Source organism: Hippoglossus stenolepis, chromosome 11, assembly GCF_022539355.2.
Source record: "Hippoglossus stenolepis isolate QCI-W04-F060 chromosome 11, HSTE1.2, whole genome shotgun sequence".
Lineage (NCBI taxonomy): Eukaryota > Metazoa > Chordata > Actinopteri > Pleuronectiformes > Pleuronectidae > Hippoglossus > Hippoglossus stenolepis.
In genome coordinates this window covers 397,185-411,510 of record NC_061493.1, presented here as the reverse complement: position 1 = coordinate 411,510, position 14,326 = coordinate 397,185, and the positions used below count along the sequence as shown (strand labels likewise).

Below are 14,326 nucleotides of genomic sequence, written 5' to 3'. Positions count from 1 at the left end.
TAAAGTACAAATGTTCAGTATTGTATGTAGTAATAACACTTTGTGTTATTATGTGTTCATTACGGTGTATATTGTACTAACCCTCTTTTTTCCTCTCAGATTTTCTATTAAAACATAAACCTTAAAATATACTAATAGCAAATATTTACAGTTATTTATATTAGTACTTTAATTATAAATTTATATTAATGTATTAATTTATAGTATCAATCAATTTGATAATGATAAAAGTCGATTCATATAAATAGTATTAAAAAGCATTTAAATGCATTTTAAGCACTGACAATAATATGTTAAAGGGGACATAGCATGCAAATTCCACTTTGTTAGTGCTTCTACAGGTTAATGTGGGTATCTGGCATGTCTACCAACCCAAAAACTCTGGGGAAAAAACACTCGCGCGTTTTGTTATAGTTCCTCTAAGTCAGAAACGTCATGCTTGAGCGACTCGATTGCGCTTCCTGGGTATTGTGTCGTAACAAGGAACTGGAAGTCTCCCTACACCGGACGCGGAAGCGCAGCTGCGAGGCAGCGCAGCGCCGTTCCCAAGCACGCAGCCGCCTGGCTGTTCACACGGGACGTGCATTTCTCTGCGCTGGTCAGCCCCACAGACTGTATATATAAGGTCAGCCCGCGATTCTGCTTTCTCCGCTTGTTGTTGTACCCGTTGAATGTCGGGGTTCGGGGGTAAATGATGGTCTTCATAGCCCCCCGCCCCCCCCCCCTCTCTTTCTCTCTCTGCCTGTCTGCTTGTGTGCTTGTAGTGGATGGGCAGAGGGGGACATTTAATTATGTGATTGGGAAAATTAAAACTCCAGGACAACAGAAGGGGAATACAAAGTATGGGATGCATATTTGATAATTTATATCGTTTAAAATCATGGGGGGAGAGGGGGGAGGGGGGAGCTGGCTCATTAGCATTTAAAGGAACAGGCACTCAAAACAGGTCACTCTGTGGAGGGCTGTTTTATACAGGGTAAAAAGGGTGCTGTTTTATATGATCCTTGTGGTATTTTGACCAAAGTATGTTACAGACATTTCATTAAGACCCCAAGGAACCATATCAACTTGTGGTAAAATGGGCATGCTATGTCCCCTTTAAATAAAAGGTTTTAAACACATGGGTTCTATTTGTACTACTTTGTACTACTTCTACAGGTTTGAAAAGTAAAATGAATGATGGCTGAATTCCATTTAGCTGCTTCAGGATGGAGTGTCCTTCATCAATATTACCTCCAACCCCTAACCCTAACCCTGACCCTATTTGCTGATAAAGTGTCAATTGCATTAATATGTTTCAGTGAAAGACAAATGTAGCATTTACTGCACATTTGTTTTATGGTAATGAATTATGGATGAAGTGTTTGTAGTTGCAGAAGTATAACTCGAAATATAATCATACCATATTCCACTAAGGAACAACACTTGGCCAAATTAAAGTTAAACACTTAAGCTTCTATTACAGTGTTCAATATACTTTACAGAAAAGTAAAAAAGTCCTGTGAATAAATTGTGTAAACTACTTTACATAATAAATGACTATGACTATGACTGTCTATTTGGTATTATAATAGTTTTATTTCACATGCCGCCTTTATTTAATGACAACATTATGACTTAATAAACTGGCTCTCAAAAATAGCAGTAAATTAAAAGAGACAAAAAGGTTTATGAAATTATCAAAAATATGAACTCCTATTAAACTGTTATAATCAAAATAGGAATTATTACATCATACTTTATAAAAGTGAATTCTGTATTTTTATTTATTATCATTATATGATCATATATTTTTTCTGAATTGCGAAAACACTAAACCATATTATCTAAACAAAACTTTCAGTTGGCAAAACAAATCAATCACACTGTTGGCAAAACTTTAAACACTGTTGATCTGGTTAGACACAATTTGCTAATCTAGACCACCCATTTTGCAAACTCTTAACACATTTTCATTCAATAAATACATTTAGCAGTGTGGTACACAAATAGGCCTCAAAGGCTAATTATCTGTGGCTCAGGACGTCCACTAACCAGGAAATCGGTGGGTTGATCTCCATCTCCCCTATTCAACATGCCTAAGCATCCTTGTGCAAGATACTGAACCCGATTGGCCCCTGACGGCTGTTCTGGCATGTATGAGTGATGTGCATTAGAAAGAGTGCTGCACATAGATGCACATACATGAATGTGTGGATGGCAAAATTGTACTGTAAAGTTCTTTTAGTATTCATCAAGACTAGAAAAGCTCTATATAAATACAGACCATTTACCATTTGTCATCATTAACACTCAAAATTTAATACACACATGTTCAATCAGAGATGTGTGCCCAATCAGTAAACAGGACATAAGCCAGGTCAAATACAAGTGGCATGTGTGAATTGGTTTGTAATTTCAACAATGAAGTTCTAGGAGGGACAAGGAGGAAGAGGAAGAGGATGAGGAAGACCCAGAACAAGAGCGGCAATTTCAGATGAAATTAGAGCAATGATAATAGATCATGGTCTGGTTCATGGCATGACTATGAGGGAAGCAGGACAATATGTGCAACTCAATTTAAGCGGGTTCTCAGTGGCCTCCTTAGTCAGGAGATTCAGAGACGAAAACAGGTCAAATTACTATGATTTTTGGTCCCTAAATGTTAGAGTGCATTAACAAAATTCAGAAGAATGTCTCAGTAAATCACTCCACCAAAACTCAAGAAATGTATCGCACAGTAGTAGGGGAAACTTGCCAAAAAATTACAAAATAAACACCTCTAACAATGTGATCTTTTTGTAGAATTGAAAGACAACCCTGAAGGTTTAAGGACACATATATTCTCACAGGAGACCCTCATTGTTAATATGGTCATTCAAAAAATGCAGTCGGACTGCACAAAATACAAGAGCAGATTATTGAAGACAATGTGCATTTTGAAGGAATAAACAGTGCAAGTCTTTCCACAATTGACTGTATCCTGCATTTCAACCAGATTAGGATGAAACAAGCTGTGCTGACATTGTACAATAGGCCGTCCATCCTGTGTCCACATGATTTATACGACAAAGTGTCTATGTGAGATAAAACATAAATATATCAATCATAACACATCTCTTTATTTGGCAAAACGTTGGTTGTGATCAATAAACTCTATAGGCAAACTTCATAGCTAAAATAAGATTTGTTTCTATTCTTCAAACTTTATCCCACCATTCATTGCTCTTAAAGCATGAGAAAAGGTAAATTTTGACTATATCATAGCCTTAAAGTATTCGAACTTCACACCAATAATAAATCTTTTGCCACTGTATAAGAATATACTGTACTTATATATATAATGTCTACAGGAGTGTGTGAGTGTACATTTTGCCCTAAAATGAAAATAAATGAGCTGTGGTATCTGCCAGAATTGATGAGGAATATGTGAATTGGGTTTCTTAAGAAGTATATAAAAACAGAGGCCAACTGAAAGAAGTTCTATACCTTACACCCGGCAGACTTGTGTCTGCTCTGTGTTTTGAGCTGAAACACCACATAGCCCACCATACTGCTCAGGTCATCGGGCCCATGCGGCATGTCTCTGCCTGGTGTGGTGCAGCTTTAGACGATGGCCCCTAGTCGTCAGGGCCCTCATTTATAAAAACAGTGAGTAGGATTCATACTAAAAGTGTACGTGTGCACAAAAGCTGAAAATGGCGTAACAGTTATAAATGAGGCCCCAGGAATGTAGTCATAGTTCTTGTCCACCTTCACCGTGTACAGGCTCCACTTAACCACGTAACTTCTTGTTGAACAGCTTTTGGTATCTGACTAAATTCAATCATAATATGATCAAAACAGAGAACATTAATATTGTCACAATTATTCGTGGGCAGCAGAAAAAAGTCCTGTGATCAAGGACTGCATAATGTACAAATATCTGTATTTTATTGACCTGACAAAAGGTGGAGCCACTCTGTTCATGGCCCTTTGTTTTTAAATATTTGTGAAAAGAAACATAACTATGTAACAACCCATACCCATATACCTAGAGCTCAGGTGTTCCTCAACTTCCCCTGGTCAGCGTTCATTTAACACTGCCAAAGATCTAGATCCACAGTGTCTTACTGGTGTCTGGAAGTGCTTCCAATGGCATGCTAGTATGGGGAGCAACACCAATTCTGTTGGAAAAATATCATGCAATAGTAATAATAATAGCTTAGATTTCTATTGTGTCTTTCAAGGTACCCAATGTCACTTTAAAAAGTTAGGAATAATAATTAACAATGACCTATCACATGGCTATTTCCTTGCAGATACGCAGGCCACCTGCTCTGTTATCACATTCCTTGTGCTCAGCGAATATAATAAGGCATCAGTGACATGTTCTGCTTGCATTACTCAAATGATCTGTTCACCCAAAATGTACCCAAAATTATTTAAAAAAAACATCTTCTCACATACATAGATTTGGTTTAATAAGATAGCCAATCATCTGAGATTCCGTTCCTCCATCACAGAAGATTTTATGTGAATGGAAATTTAGTTGTTGTGTTTTTATTTAAAGTTAAGCTGCAACATCTCTTTTTAGAGACAGTGTGCCTGTTACTTTGGATCTGTCATTGCCAGATTCCCCTAAAAGCTTGTCCATCAATCCAATCCAGATATGTTACACCTGTGTTTAGTCATGTAACCCTCCCCCAGAAAATTTCTCTTTGTTCCCCTCGGTTATCCGACCACACAGTTTCGAAATCACTGCTCTTCAAGCAATCAAGTTTTTACATCATTTTATATTTAAAAGATAGTGGTTTAAATGAAGATAGTCCACAATGAGGTCTGTGCATTATCCAGAGTGACTTACATGCTGGTTGATGTGTTTAAAATAGATATTTTTACTATGTTTGAGTGCCTTCCCACCATGCATGTAAATTTTCCTGAAAAGGAGGCTCAAACGAATCTCAAATAAATTTTGACAAGTCTAAATACTTTTCCACAAGAAGTATTTTTAGTAATCTGTGTGAGAGGACCATTTAATGTTACCGAAGAAAAGTGTTCTCAGAAGCTCCCACCCATCAACCGGCCTGCCTCTTAATAGTCCACCTCCAAAACGTACAAGTTATGTTGCTGAAGTCCTACTTGATGTCATGATCATGAAAACCCCTTCGTTCTGCAGCAAACAGCAAAGTGTTTGTCTTTTTTTCTCTTTTCCCCATAAAATTGTTGAGCATGATTTGAGTTACTAGTTGAAAATGTCTTGCAGGGAGCAGAATTGCAGGTCATTGTAAAACAGCATGAACATTGAAATCTGGATGCCTGGAAAGATGACGTGTGTTTCAATTTAGCTTTAAAAAAAAAGAGAAAATACAAAAGCATGGCATATGTTACGTCAGAACTGTTCCTGCTGGATAAAGATTTGATACAAATGCTTTGCATGGGGCCAGCCTTCTTTGTACAGGTATAGACAATGAGTATATATTTACAATGAACCTATAATATGGGAGGTATGTTCACTATTGTTTATTACATACTGTACATAACTGACATACATTGATAATGGAAGATTGGTTACCCTGGTGAGTTTTATTGCACGTCTAATAATTCAGGGGGAAAAGTGGATGATCTCCATATTTGCCTTAACTCATTCACTCATGACATGGACGTGAACATTGTCTGTTGTTTGATTTAGCGGCACTGGAAGGCTTCTCTAAATAACAACCAGCTCAGAAGTAGCTTATCTTTAAAACCCATTATATGTAATGCATTCAGACTCTGGTGAAAATGGATTTTGGTGGCAGGTCATATCATTTTAGACTATAGGACAAGATGGTGAATGTCCCTTGTATGTAGGTCTTCTGCACAATTTAAGTTACCAACTATCATTAGATGTTAGTAGGTGTTTGCAGCCACCAGCGGACGTTAGGGACATAACTAGGATGCACAAACTAGTTGTGCATCCTATTAAGTGTTTAATTTTAATAAATGATACAGGCCTAACTTGAGGGTACATTGAGGCTAAAGGCAAATCTGACTGGCTACTGGCCTGTATGGCAGGACTATGAAAGCCATGTGGCCCACTCAGTAGATCAGACATCATTACCTTTGTGCATTTTTAAACTGAACACTGTCCCATTTTAGAACATAGGGTAAGATGGAGAATATCACTTGTATGTTCTACTGCACTAATTAATGTCTACCACCAAGGGGTTCGCATTAATGAAATAAGCTATTCTGTCTGTGATCAATGTGATCAAAATAATGTAGAGTATCACATGCTATCACACAGAGTAAACTATATTCATATGTTTATACAATATTCAAAAATAAATAAATAAAACACAAAAAATAAATTGTAATATTACTATTTTATTTCAATGGGATAATTTACAACATTATATGTTGCTGTTTGATTTAACTGATGCAAAAATATTGATAGAAAACAAGAACTTAAACTGACTGGAGTCACTTTGAAAACCTACAGCCAGGGATGTGTTATAATAACTTTGATATTGTATATTGTAAACATTGTAAATTACAATAGACATTGTGTTTTTCAACTACTTGTTCATACTTCGCGGTGGATGGAGATTTCGGTCAACCGATGGAGTTCTACAAGTGACCTGTGGAGGGCAGCATCCAGGCTGCCGCAAATCCCATAACAAGAAGAAGAAGTAAAACTGCAGAAGAAGAACAAGAGAATTCAATATGGCAGCACCCTACAGTCGAACCTCATAAGCAACGACTTAGGTCAAACACACAACGTCAGTATTGAGATTTTTAACAAGAATTACACCAATGCTTCCAGAAACGTATCGGTGGTTCAAGGCGGCTTTGTCGCCGTTTTCTCAAACCACTTCCTTAAAGGAGCTGAGCCGGTTGTCTGCACATGGGGGAGCCAGTCGCCTACAGGCCCGGAGACACTTCGGTGTAAGCCGCCGTCTGACAGCCAAGGTCCTCCGTGCGCGTAAACCCAGGGAGAGAGTGGATATCCCCGGGCTGGAGATGGTCACCTACGCGGATAGGATGCACTATGTGCCAGGGCTGGCTAGGCCCTTGTTCCCCGCGTGGGAGAGGGACTACAAGGACCCGAGATATTACAGATCCCCTCCGCCCCACGACATGCCGCTGTACAAAGAGAAACCGTGCTATATTTACAACCAGAGGACCAGCGCGCTGGAAGGTTGGCTCTATGTTGATATAATGAAAGAAATAGATTATAACAGCACCTGTACATTGTAGAAGATCGCACGATCATACAGTTTGACAACAAATGCTTTCATACCACTAACATGACAACAAATCTCACAGTCTGGGTTTCTAAAACTTCCTCAATGGCAAACAAGTATAATAACACTCCATTTTGATATATAAACATTATATAGTACAAAAATCACATTTCAACACTTTTACTGGAGTGGTTGAAGTGTTGCATTACATTAACGCCTCCCAGTGGTGAAAACTGCCGTGTGCGTGCGTGCACTGCTTGAAGTAAGATAACAGAAATATAAATGACAGATGGTACATTCAGTCTTTTTATGCTCGATGATTTACAAATACACTATTCCACACATTTTATATTGTTAAGCTAATAACAGAAACCACCAAATATATATTAGCTGAAATCCTCACCCAGCTTGGCAGATGAGCCTGGGTAAATGTCTAATGGATGTTCGGTAATAGAAACCTGTCTGTTAGTTTGCATGTTTAAGATTGTTATGAATACATTTTGACAGAATTCTATAATCACTTTTATCATACATAATGTAATAAGTATTGATCCAACCTGAATGTCACAAGAGTTGACTTGACCCTCTGCGCCGCCGCCCTCCCTCCCCCCCCCTCCCTCTCCTCCCTCTCAGGTGTGCGACAGGCTCTGTGGTTGACCAAAACAAAGCTGATCTCTGGTCTGCCCCCTCAGCTCATCTCAGTGGCTGAGAGTCCAGCCAATCAAATACCAGATCAGGATGAACGCGTTCAGAATGCCATCAAACATGCCCGTTTCTGGGACACAACAGAGGAACGGCCGGGAAAAGCAAAATACAGGTGCAACTGCAAACCATTTATATTTTGCCTAGACACAACATGTCATACAATGTGGTTCAGGAGGTTTTCTTCATGGAGCTGAATTATCGTCAGATGTCTCCTCTTCAAAACAAACAGATCCACTGATTAAATTTAAATTAAACAGAAATCAGCAGCTGTATGTAAAAAATGAGTGTTTCTTCGACACTGTTCAGTGGACACAGCATATCTCTGAGGGGCTGCGTTTCGAGGGCCAGTGAGTCGTATGCTCAGCTTGTTTCTCTGATAGATCCAGATATCTGATGTCTAAAATCCTTTGTCTGGTTTAAGATTATAATTAGTGACAGTGGTGTAACTTGAAACAGTAAGTAAGTAGTCGGCTTGAAATTGACCTTTTAATGTCTGGCCATCTGGCGCTAATGGAAAAGACAGTTCAATGTTTGTTTCTGTTTCTTCCCCAGCAAAACTCTGCTCACTAACCTGATCCACCTGTGTGCGACTCTACAGTCCAGTCACCCTGCGATTGGAAGGAAGATCTTTGCTGAGAAGTACTCGTTGGCAGCTGCATGGAAAAGAGGTGCAGTATTATACATAGTAAGGTGTTTTCTGTGCAGCCTTATACCTTATAAGAACACTGATCAGCGTGCTCCAGTCTTTCATCCCTGAGGTTTAATAATATAATATAATAATTGTGAATGCTAAGAGGCATGCAGGCTGCACATTCCTGCTGATGGTTTCATGGTTTTTCACAGATCAACAGTTTGCAGTGAAATGTAGCATTGAACTAACAAATACAGTCAAGACAAATATAACCAAAGTAATGAGATTTCAAACTCTGGGGATATGACTGGTTGTTTGTGGCAGTCTATCCAACAGTTGAGCTCTTTCAGTCTGACTCTAAAACCCTTTTCAGACATGAACCATATAAATTCCAGATAATTGGCAATGTTGTTTACTCAATTTGCCTTTCATACATGCACAATGCAGCGGGAGGTTCTCTGCACAGTCACGTTTACAACAGGAACAAATTCTCCGCATTATCCAGACGAGAGGTGGAGCAGCTGGGTGCAGCACACATAGGCAGGAAGTGACGTATTAACTCTGCTGCGTAGATCATGTGATTTCATTTACAGCAGCCCAACACCATCATCAGCTCTTATCATCACAAACTCTATTGAGATCTTCGTCGGTGTCTTCTACATGTGTGTCACCGCTCTTTCTTGTTTTGTATTAGCTTTTTTCCATTTTTGTCGCGTGTTAAAAGCATCAAGACCGAATGTGTGCTAATGAACTTCAACTTCTTGGATACCAGGTGACGACTTATTCCAGATCAGGGGTCAGAACGGTTTACTGCACAGCTCCATGGATCCTCTCCCAGCAGTGTCTGGGAAACAGGAAGTTGTGGACACGGCAGATCATGTCCTGGAAACCTTCTATCCAGTCTCCCCTACCATTGACCTGCAGAAAGTTAATGTGTACAAGGAGAATGTGAATTGCACAGGTGAGAAGAGTCCAAGTCCTCCATGTTCTCATCATGGACTAATAAGAAATGGCGCCATGTAGGTTCCTGAGGTTGAGCACAGAACAAGGAGTGTAATTTTGTCCACTGTTGAGTTTGATTAAATTGTACCTCTCCCATCCAATCAGGTTTCACGGGGGACCACCCTTACCCTCATGCCCACACAATTTACTTCATGGAGGGAGCTGATCCTCACTTTAAGCTTCGCCCAGAAAGGTTCAGAGCCAGCATGCTCATGTTCACCTTTGGAAATGCTCTGGCCCAGGCACACAAACTGTATGGGGTAAGGACGTGGACTGTTATACTTGAGATATATCTTTTTTTTTTCTTCTTCTGCAATAATCATAAATTAACGTGTGTGTGTGTGTGTGTGTGTGTGTGTGTGTGTGTGTGTGTGTGTGTGTGTGTGTGTGTGTGTGTGTGTGTGTGTGTGTGTGTGTGTGTGTGTGTGTGTGTGTGTGTGTGTGTGTGTGTGTGTGTGTGTGTGTGTGTTAGACTCAGCCCCAGCCTGTATTAGATTGTCCGATAACAGTACAGGCAGTGGGGACCAATGGTAGAATATTCCAGTTTTTGGTTTTCCAGCTCAACACCACAGACCTCTCAGGAAATGATGGCGTCAAGAACCAGGTGCTTGATCATCTTCTTCTTCATCATAATTATTATTAATGTTACTGTATTATTATGTTTATATATTATTATATATTGATAAATTTAGTCCATTTAAATGTCAGACGCTGCCCATGTTGCATCATAATACACTGCTAAAAAAAAATAAGGGAACACTTCAATCAGATCTTGATGTACAAATTATTCAAGTTGAAAATCTTTACTGATGTACATTGTATAATTTGTTGAGAACAAAATGACGTAACAGAAAACCAAGTTCATCAACCCATTGAGTACTGGATTCAAAACCACACTGAAAATCAAAGTCATAATGTGTCTCAGTAGTGTGAGAGACGTTGTCTCTGCGTGCCTGAATGCACTCCAGACAACGTCTGGGCATGCTCCTGATGAGTCGGTGGATGGTGTCCTTGGGAATCTTCTCCCACACCTGGATCCGGGCATCAGTGAGCTCTTGGACAGTCTGTGGCGGTACTTGGCGGCGACGGATGCAGCGATACATAACGTCCTATAGGTGCTCAATTGGGGGTAGGTCAGGGGAACGTGAGGGTTAGTCATACCATCTATGCCTTCGTCATCCAGGAACTGCCTACACACTCTGGCCTCATAAGGCCGGGCATTGTCCTGCAGTAGTAACCCAGGGCTGCTCCAGTGTGATAATAGCTCTGAGGATTTCATCCTGGTACCTAACAGCAGTCAGGGAACCGTTGGCTATGACATGGAGGTCTGTGTAACCCTCCAAGGATATGCCTCCCTAGACCATCACTGACCCATTGCCAAACTGGTCATGCTGGATGATGTTACAGGCAGCATAATGTTCACCACGCCGTTTCCAGACTCTTTAACGCCTGTCACATGTGCTCAATGTGAACCTGCTCTCATCTGTAAAGAGAACGGGATGCCAGTGGCGAATGCCAACCGAGCTGCACTGTGCTGAGAATTTAATATTCTTGGGGTGCTTTGCATTGACCATTTATGGTTGAATGTAGCCATGAGAATGTGGAATATGAGACAGATCCACGTACGCCTGTTTCCAGGGGTAGTGTGATTTATAAAGGCAACATTGCCTTCAGGTGTTCGTGCGCATGATTTTATACATCTGAATTTCTTTTGCACATGCAATTTTCTGCCTTTGTGCGTACGAACACTTAAATCCTACGCACTGTTTTATAAATGATGCCCCAGCTCTCCTTGTGTAACGGCCGGTCTCCTGGTATCTCCTCCATGCTCTTGAGACTGTGCTGGGAGACATAGCAAACATGACAAGAACACTAGCATAACACAAAACTAGAGAAGAATCAGTCAGGAAGGATAAGGAGAGATTGTCTGTAGTTACTGCATGTAAAACATGTAAAACATTCCCTTTTTGGGGAGTTGTCTTGCTTTTGCCTTTCCATTGCATCTATCGTCACAACAAATCAGACAATAAAACAACAGAAAAACCAGAACATGCCTCCATTCTGCTCGTGTGGTGTCATACAAGTGTCCGCAAGCCCAGACATTCATATTCGACTCCAAACAAGGTAATTTAAACTGTGCTTTAAGCCTAAATGTCCGCTACTGGAATTAGCGAAGCTAACGGACGTAGCCACATGATGGTGTGTCCGAGGGTTTGTGAATGCACCTCGCAGGAAGATATCAGAGGACATTTAGGCTTTAAAACACGGTATAAATGACCTTGTTTAGAGTCGAATATAAATGTCAGGGCTTGCGGACAATTGGATGACAACACATGAGCAGTATGGAGGCATGTTATGTTTTTTCTGTTTTATTCATCTGAAGGAGAGGTCGCAATTTACTTCAATTGTATGGGATTTGACTGTTTACCCCTGAGACTCCAGAAGTGTTTTGTGGACTCAAACACTTCACCTACCCCTCCATCGGCATAGTGTTGAGTAGATAATGGGTGAATTTTCCTTTTTCTGTGAACTATCCTTTTAAGTGTTCCCTTCATTTTTTTGAGCAGTGTACTTATGCAAGATTCACAATGTTTAACCAGCTTAAAGTGACCGTCTTGTCTTTTCCATATTTACATGACAGCTTCTGAAAATATTACAATTTTGTTTCTGGAGCAGTACTTGAAAACCATTTGTATTTTTTTAATGAAATTTCATTGTTACATTACCACTAAACAAAAGATTGTTATATAATCTTGTCCTCATAAAACATTGCCATCAACAGTTATCAGTCATTTAACCAATAATGAACAACAGTCAAAATTAACCATCACATCAAAAAGCCCTTTTTTCTTTACCATGGCCGTGTTCCTAATTGTTTCCAAATCTGTCTGCTCCTTGCAGGTGTGGCTTGATGAAGATGTTGATCTTTATGATTTTGCAAAAGTCCGACCACTGATCAAGAAGAAACAAGTGAAGGTAATCCCCAAGCTTTTTCAGCCATGTTCTCTCATCAAGGCTGATCCTGTGCTTTTAGGCTATAAAATCTTCTGATTTGTAATGGTTTAGGACTCGAAGCAGTTGATTCCCTCACAGATCATCCAACAATTGATTTTAACATGTGCATGTTCAGAACGGCCCAACCGCTGTTCTCCCACTCCATAACTGCATTGTATAGCTAGACTGAGAGTGAGTGAGAGCCTCCGGACATTCTGATGAGTTTCTCCGGTCAGCCCCTTCGTAAATCTCAGCAGAATGTCCAAAGTAGCCAATATGAGAACACAGTGGGAGATCCTCCGCAGGACTTACTGTGAGCGAGTGGGTGTGTTGATGATGTTTCTAATACGCAACAGATGCAAAAATGGAAAAAACAAAGAATACAAATATCATAGGGTGAAAAAACAGTGCCATACTCATAGAAGACAATGATGAAGATGTCAGGACTTTGATGATACGAGCTAGTGTCACGTGATCTCCGCAGCGGAATTATCACGTTACATCCTGTCTCCGCCTGCTGTGCCATCTCTCACCTTAATGCTCCAGAGATCCCTGTGTTGTTGGGAACGTGTCTAAGCGGAGAATCTCCTGCTGCTTTGTTTTTGTGTGAAAGGCAAACTCCAGAGAAAGTTCCAACTCAATTCTGCGGCCATCCTGTGCAGTTCATGTCTGAAAATGGCTTATGTGTATTAGCTGCTGACTTTGTCCTAAAAGGGGAGGGGGAGAGCAGTGGTGTAAATTATAAGTGACTCTGATTGGTTCCTTTTTGTCTCCCTGAAAGGTACCATCTGGTCTGGCGGGATACAACTCTGAAACATTCAGGAAGTTCCTGGCCCTGTACCTGCACGGAGCTGTGTAGGACTGCTAACCTCTGAAGTGTGCGTGTGTCTTTGTATTTATCTGGGATCTAAACCAGTGTCGTACTAGAAAACTCCTTTCTTTTAAATGATTAATGACCTCATCCATGACATATTCTGATTTCTGGACAAGAAAAGTTCACTGCAACAACAGCTTCTTATTTTACACACTTGCCCCAACCCTGTTAAAGTTTAGTCAATAAAACTGTCACTCTGAGTTTGTATCTGAGTCTATTTGTTTCCATGGCTTACTTTTTGTGAGAAACTACCTTTACAAATCTGTATAGTGATTTGTGCATAATATGTAGTACTCACAAATACATGTTTCAATTCCCAAACAAATGTGCAGCAATGAACACATTTAAACCAATTTTACAAATGAACACATCACAATATGAATAGATATTAATACTTTCGGTACACATTTTACTTAATATTCAGAGACCTAATAATTTTATTTTCAAAATCTTGCTGAGTAAACAATTGTCTAATAACAGTCTGTCATTCCTTTATATTTATTAACAGATTTTCAAGTGGAAGTGAACAGATCAAGTTTTTATGCATGTGTTCTGTAGGTGCAGTTTGAGACAGGAATCAAGACACAGCAAACTGATTTACATATGTTTCCTTTGGAGACATAAATTCAGTTCTTTGGAGAGTAAATAAGTAATAAAAAGGTCATAAAAGTTCAGATCATAAAAGTATTTAGACAGGTCTGCAAAAACTTACTTTTCAACTACAAAATAGGTTTCAACCAAACTTAGTTTTTTCCCCCACTACATTACCTTATTCGACATCTTCTTTCTGCTGGCAGCAAGGTAAGGCTTTTATCAAGTTGTATCAATGACAGCAACAGATACACCATATGATCATTTACGTTTATCTTTTCATTTATTTGTATTTTTCTTTTCTTTCATGCTTTAATATTAGAAATCAAAGATGTAATTAAT

General features: G+C 39.6%; 1 protein-coding gene across 1 annotated transcript; it reads left to right on the top strand.

The window, feature by feature from the left end:
• The first annotated feature begins 6,625 nt into the window (after window positions 1-6,625).
• On the top strand, window positions 6,626-13,593 carry mrpl37 (mitochondrial ribosomal protein L37). Its single transcript, XM_035171277.1, has 8 exons — window positions 6,626-7,141; window positions 7,821-8,004; window positions 8,445-8,560; window positions 9,296-9,484; window positions 9,631-9,785; window positions 9,998-10,129; window positions 12,427-12,501; window positions 13,301-13,593. Exons 1-8 carry the CDS (start codon window positions 6,757-6,759, stop codon window positions 13,376-13,378), a joined length of 1,314 nt encoding a protein of 437 aa, XP_035027168.1. The 5' UTR covers window positions 6,626-6,756; the 3' UTR covers window positions 13,379-13,593.
• Window positions 13,594-14,326: the final 733 nt, after the last annotated feature.

Coding starts and splice junctions, on each gene's coding strand:
- mrpl37 (XM_035171277.1), top strand. CDS start 6,757: ATGCTTCCAGAAACGTATCGGTGGTTCAAGGCGGCTTTGTCGCCGTTT. Junction 7,142..7,820: donor GAGGACCAGCGCGCTGGAAG/GTTGGCTCTATG, acceptor CCTCCCTCTCAG/GTGTGCGACAGGCTCTGTGG. Junction 8,005..8,444: donor CCGGGAAAAGCAAAATACAG/GTGCAACTGCAA, acceptor TTTCTTCCCCAG/CAAAACTCTGCTCACTAACC.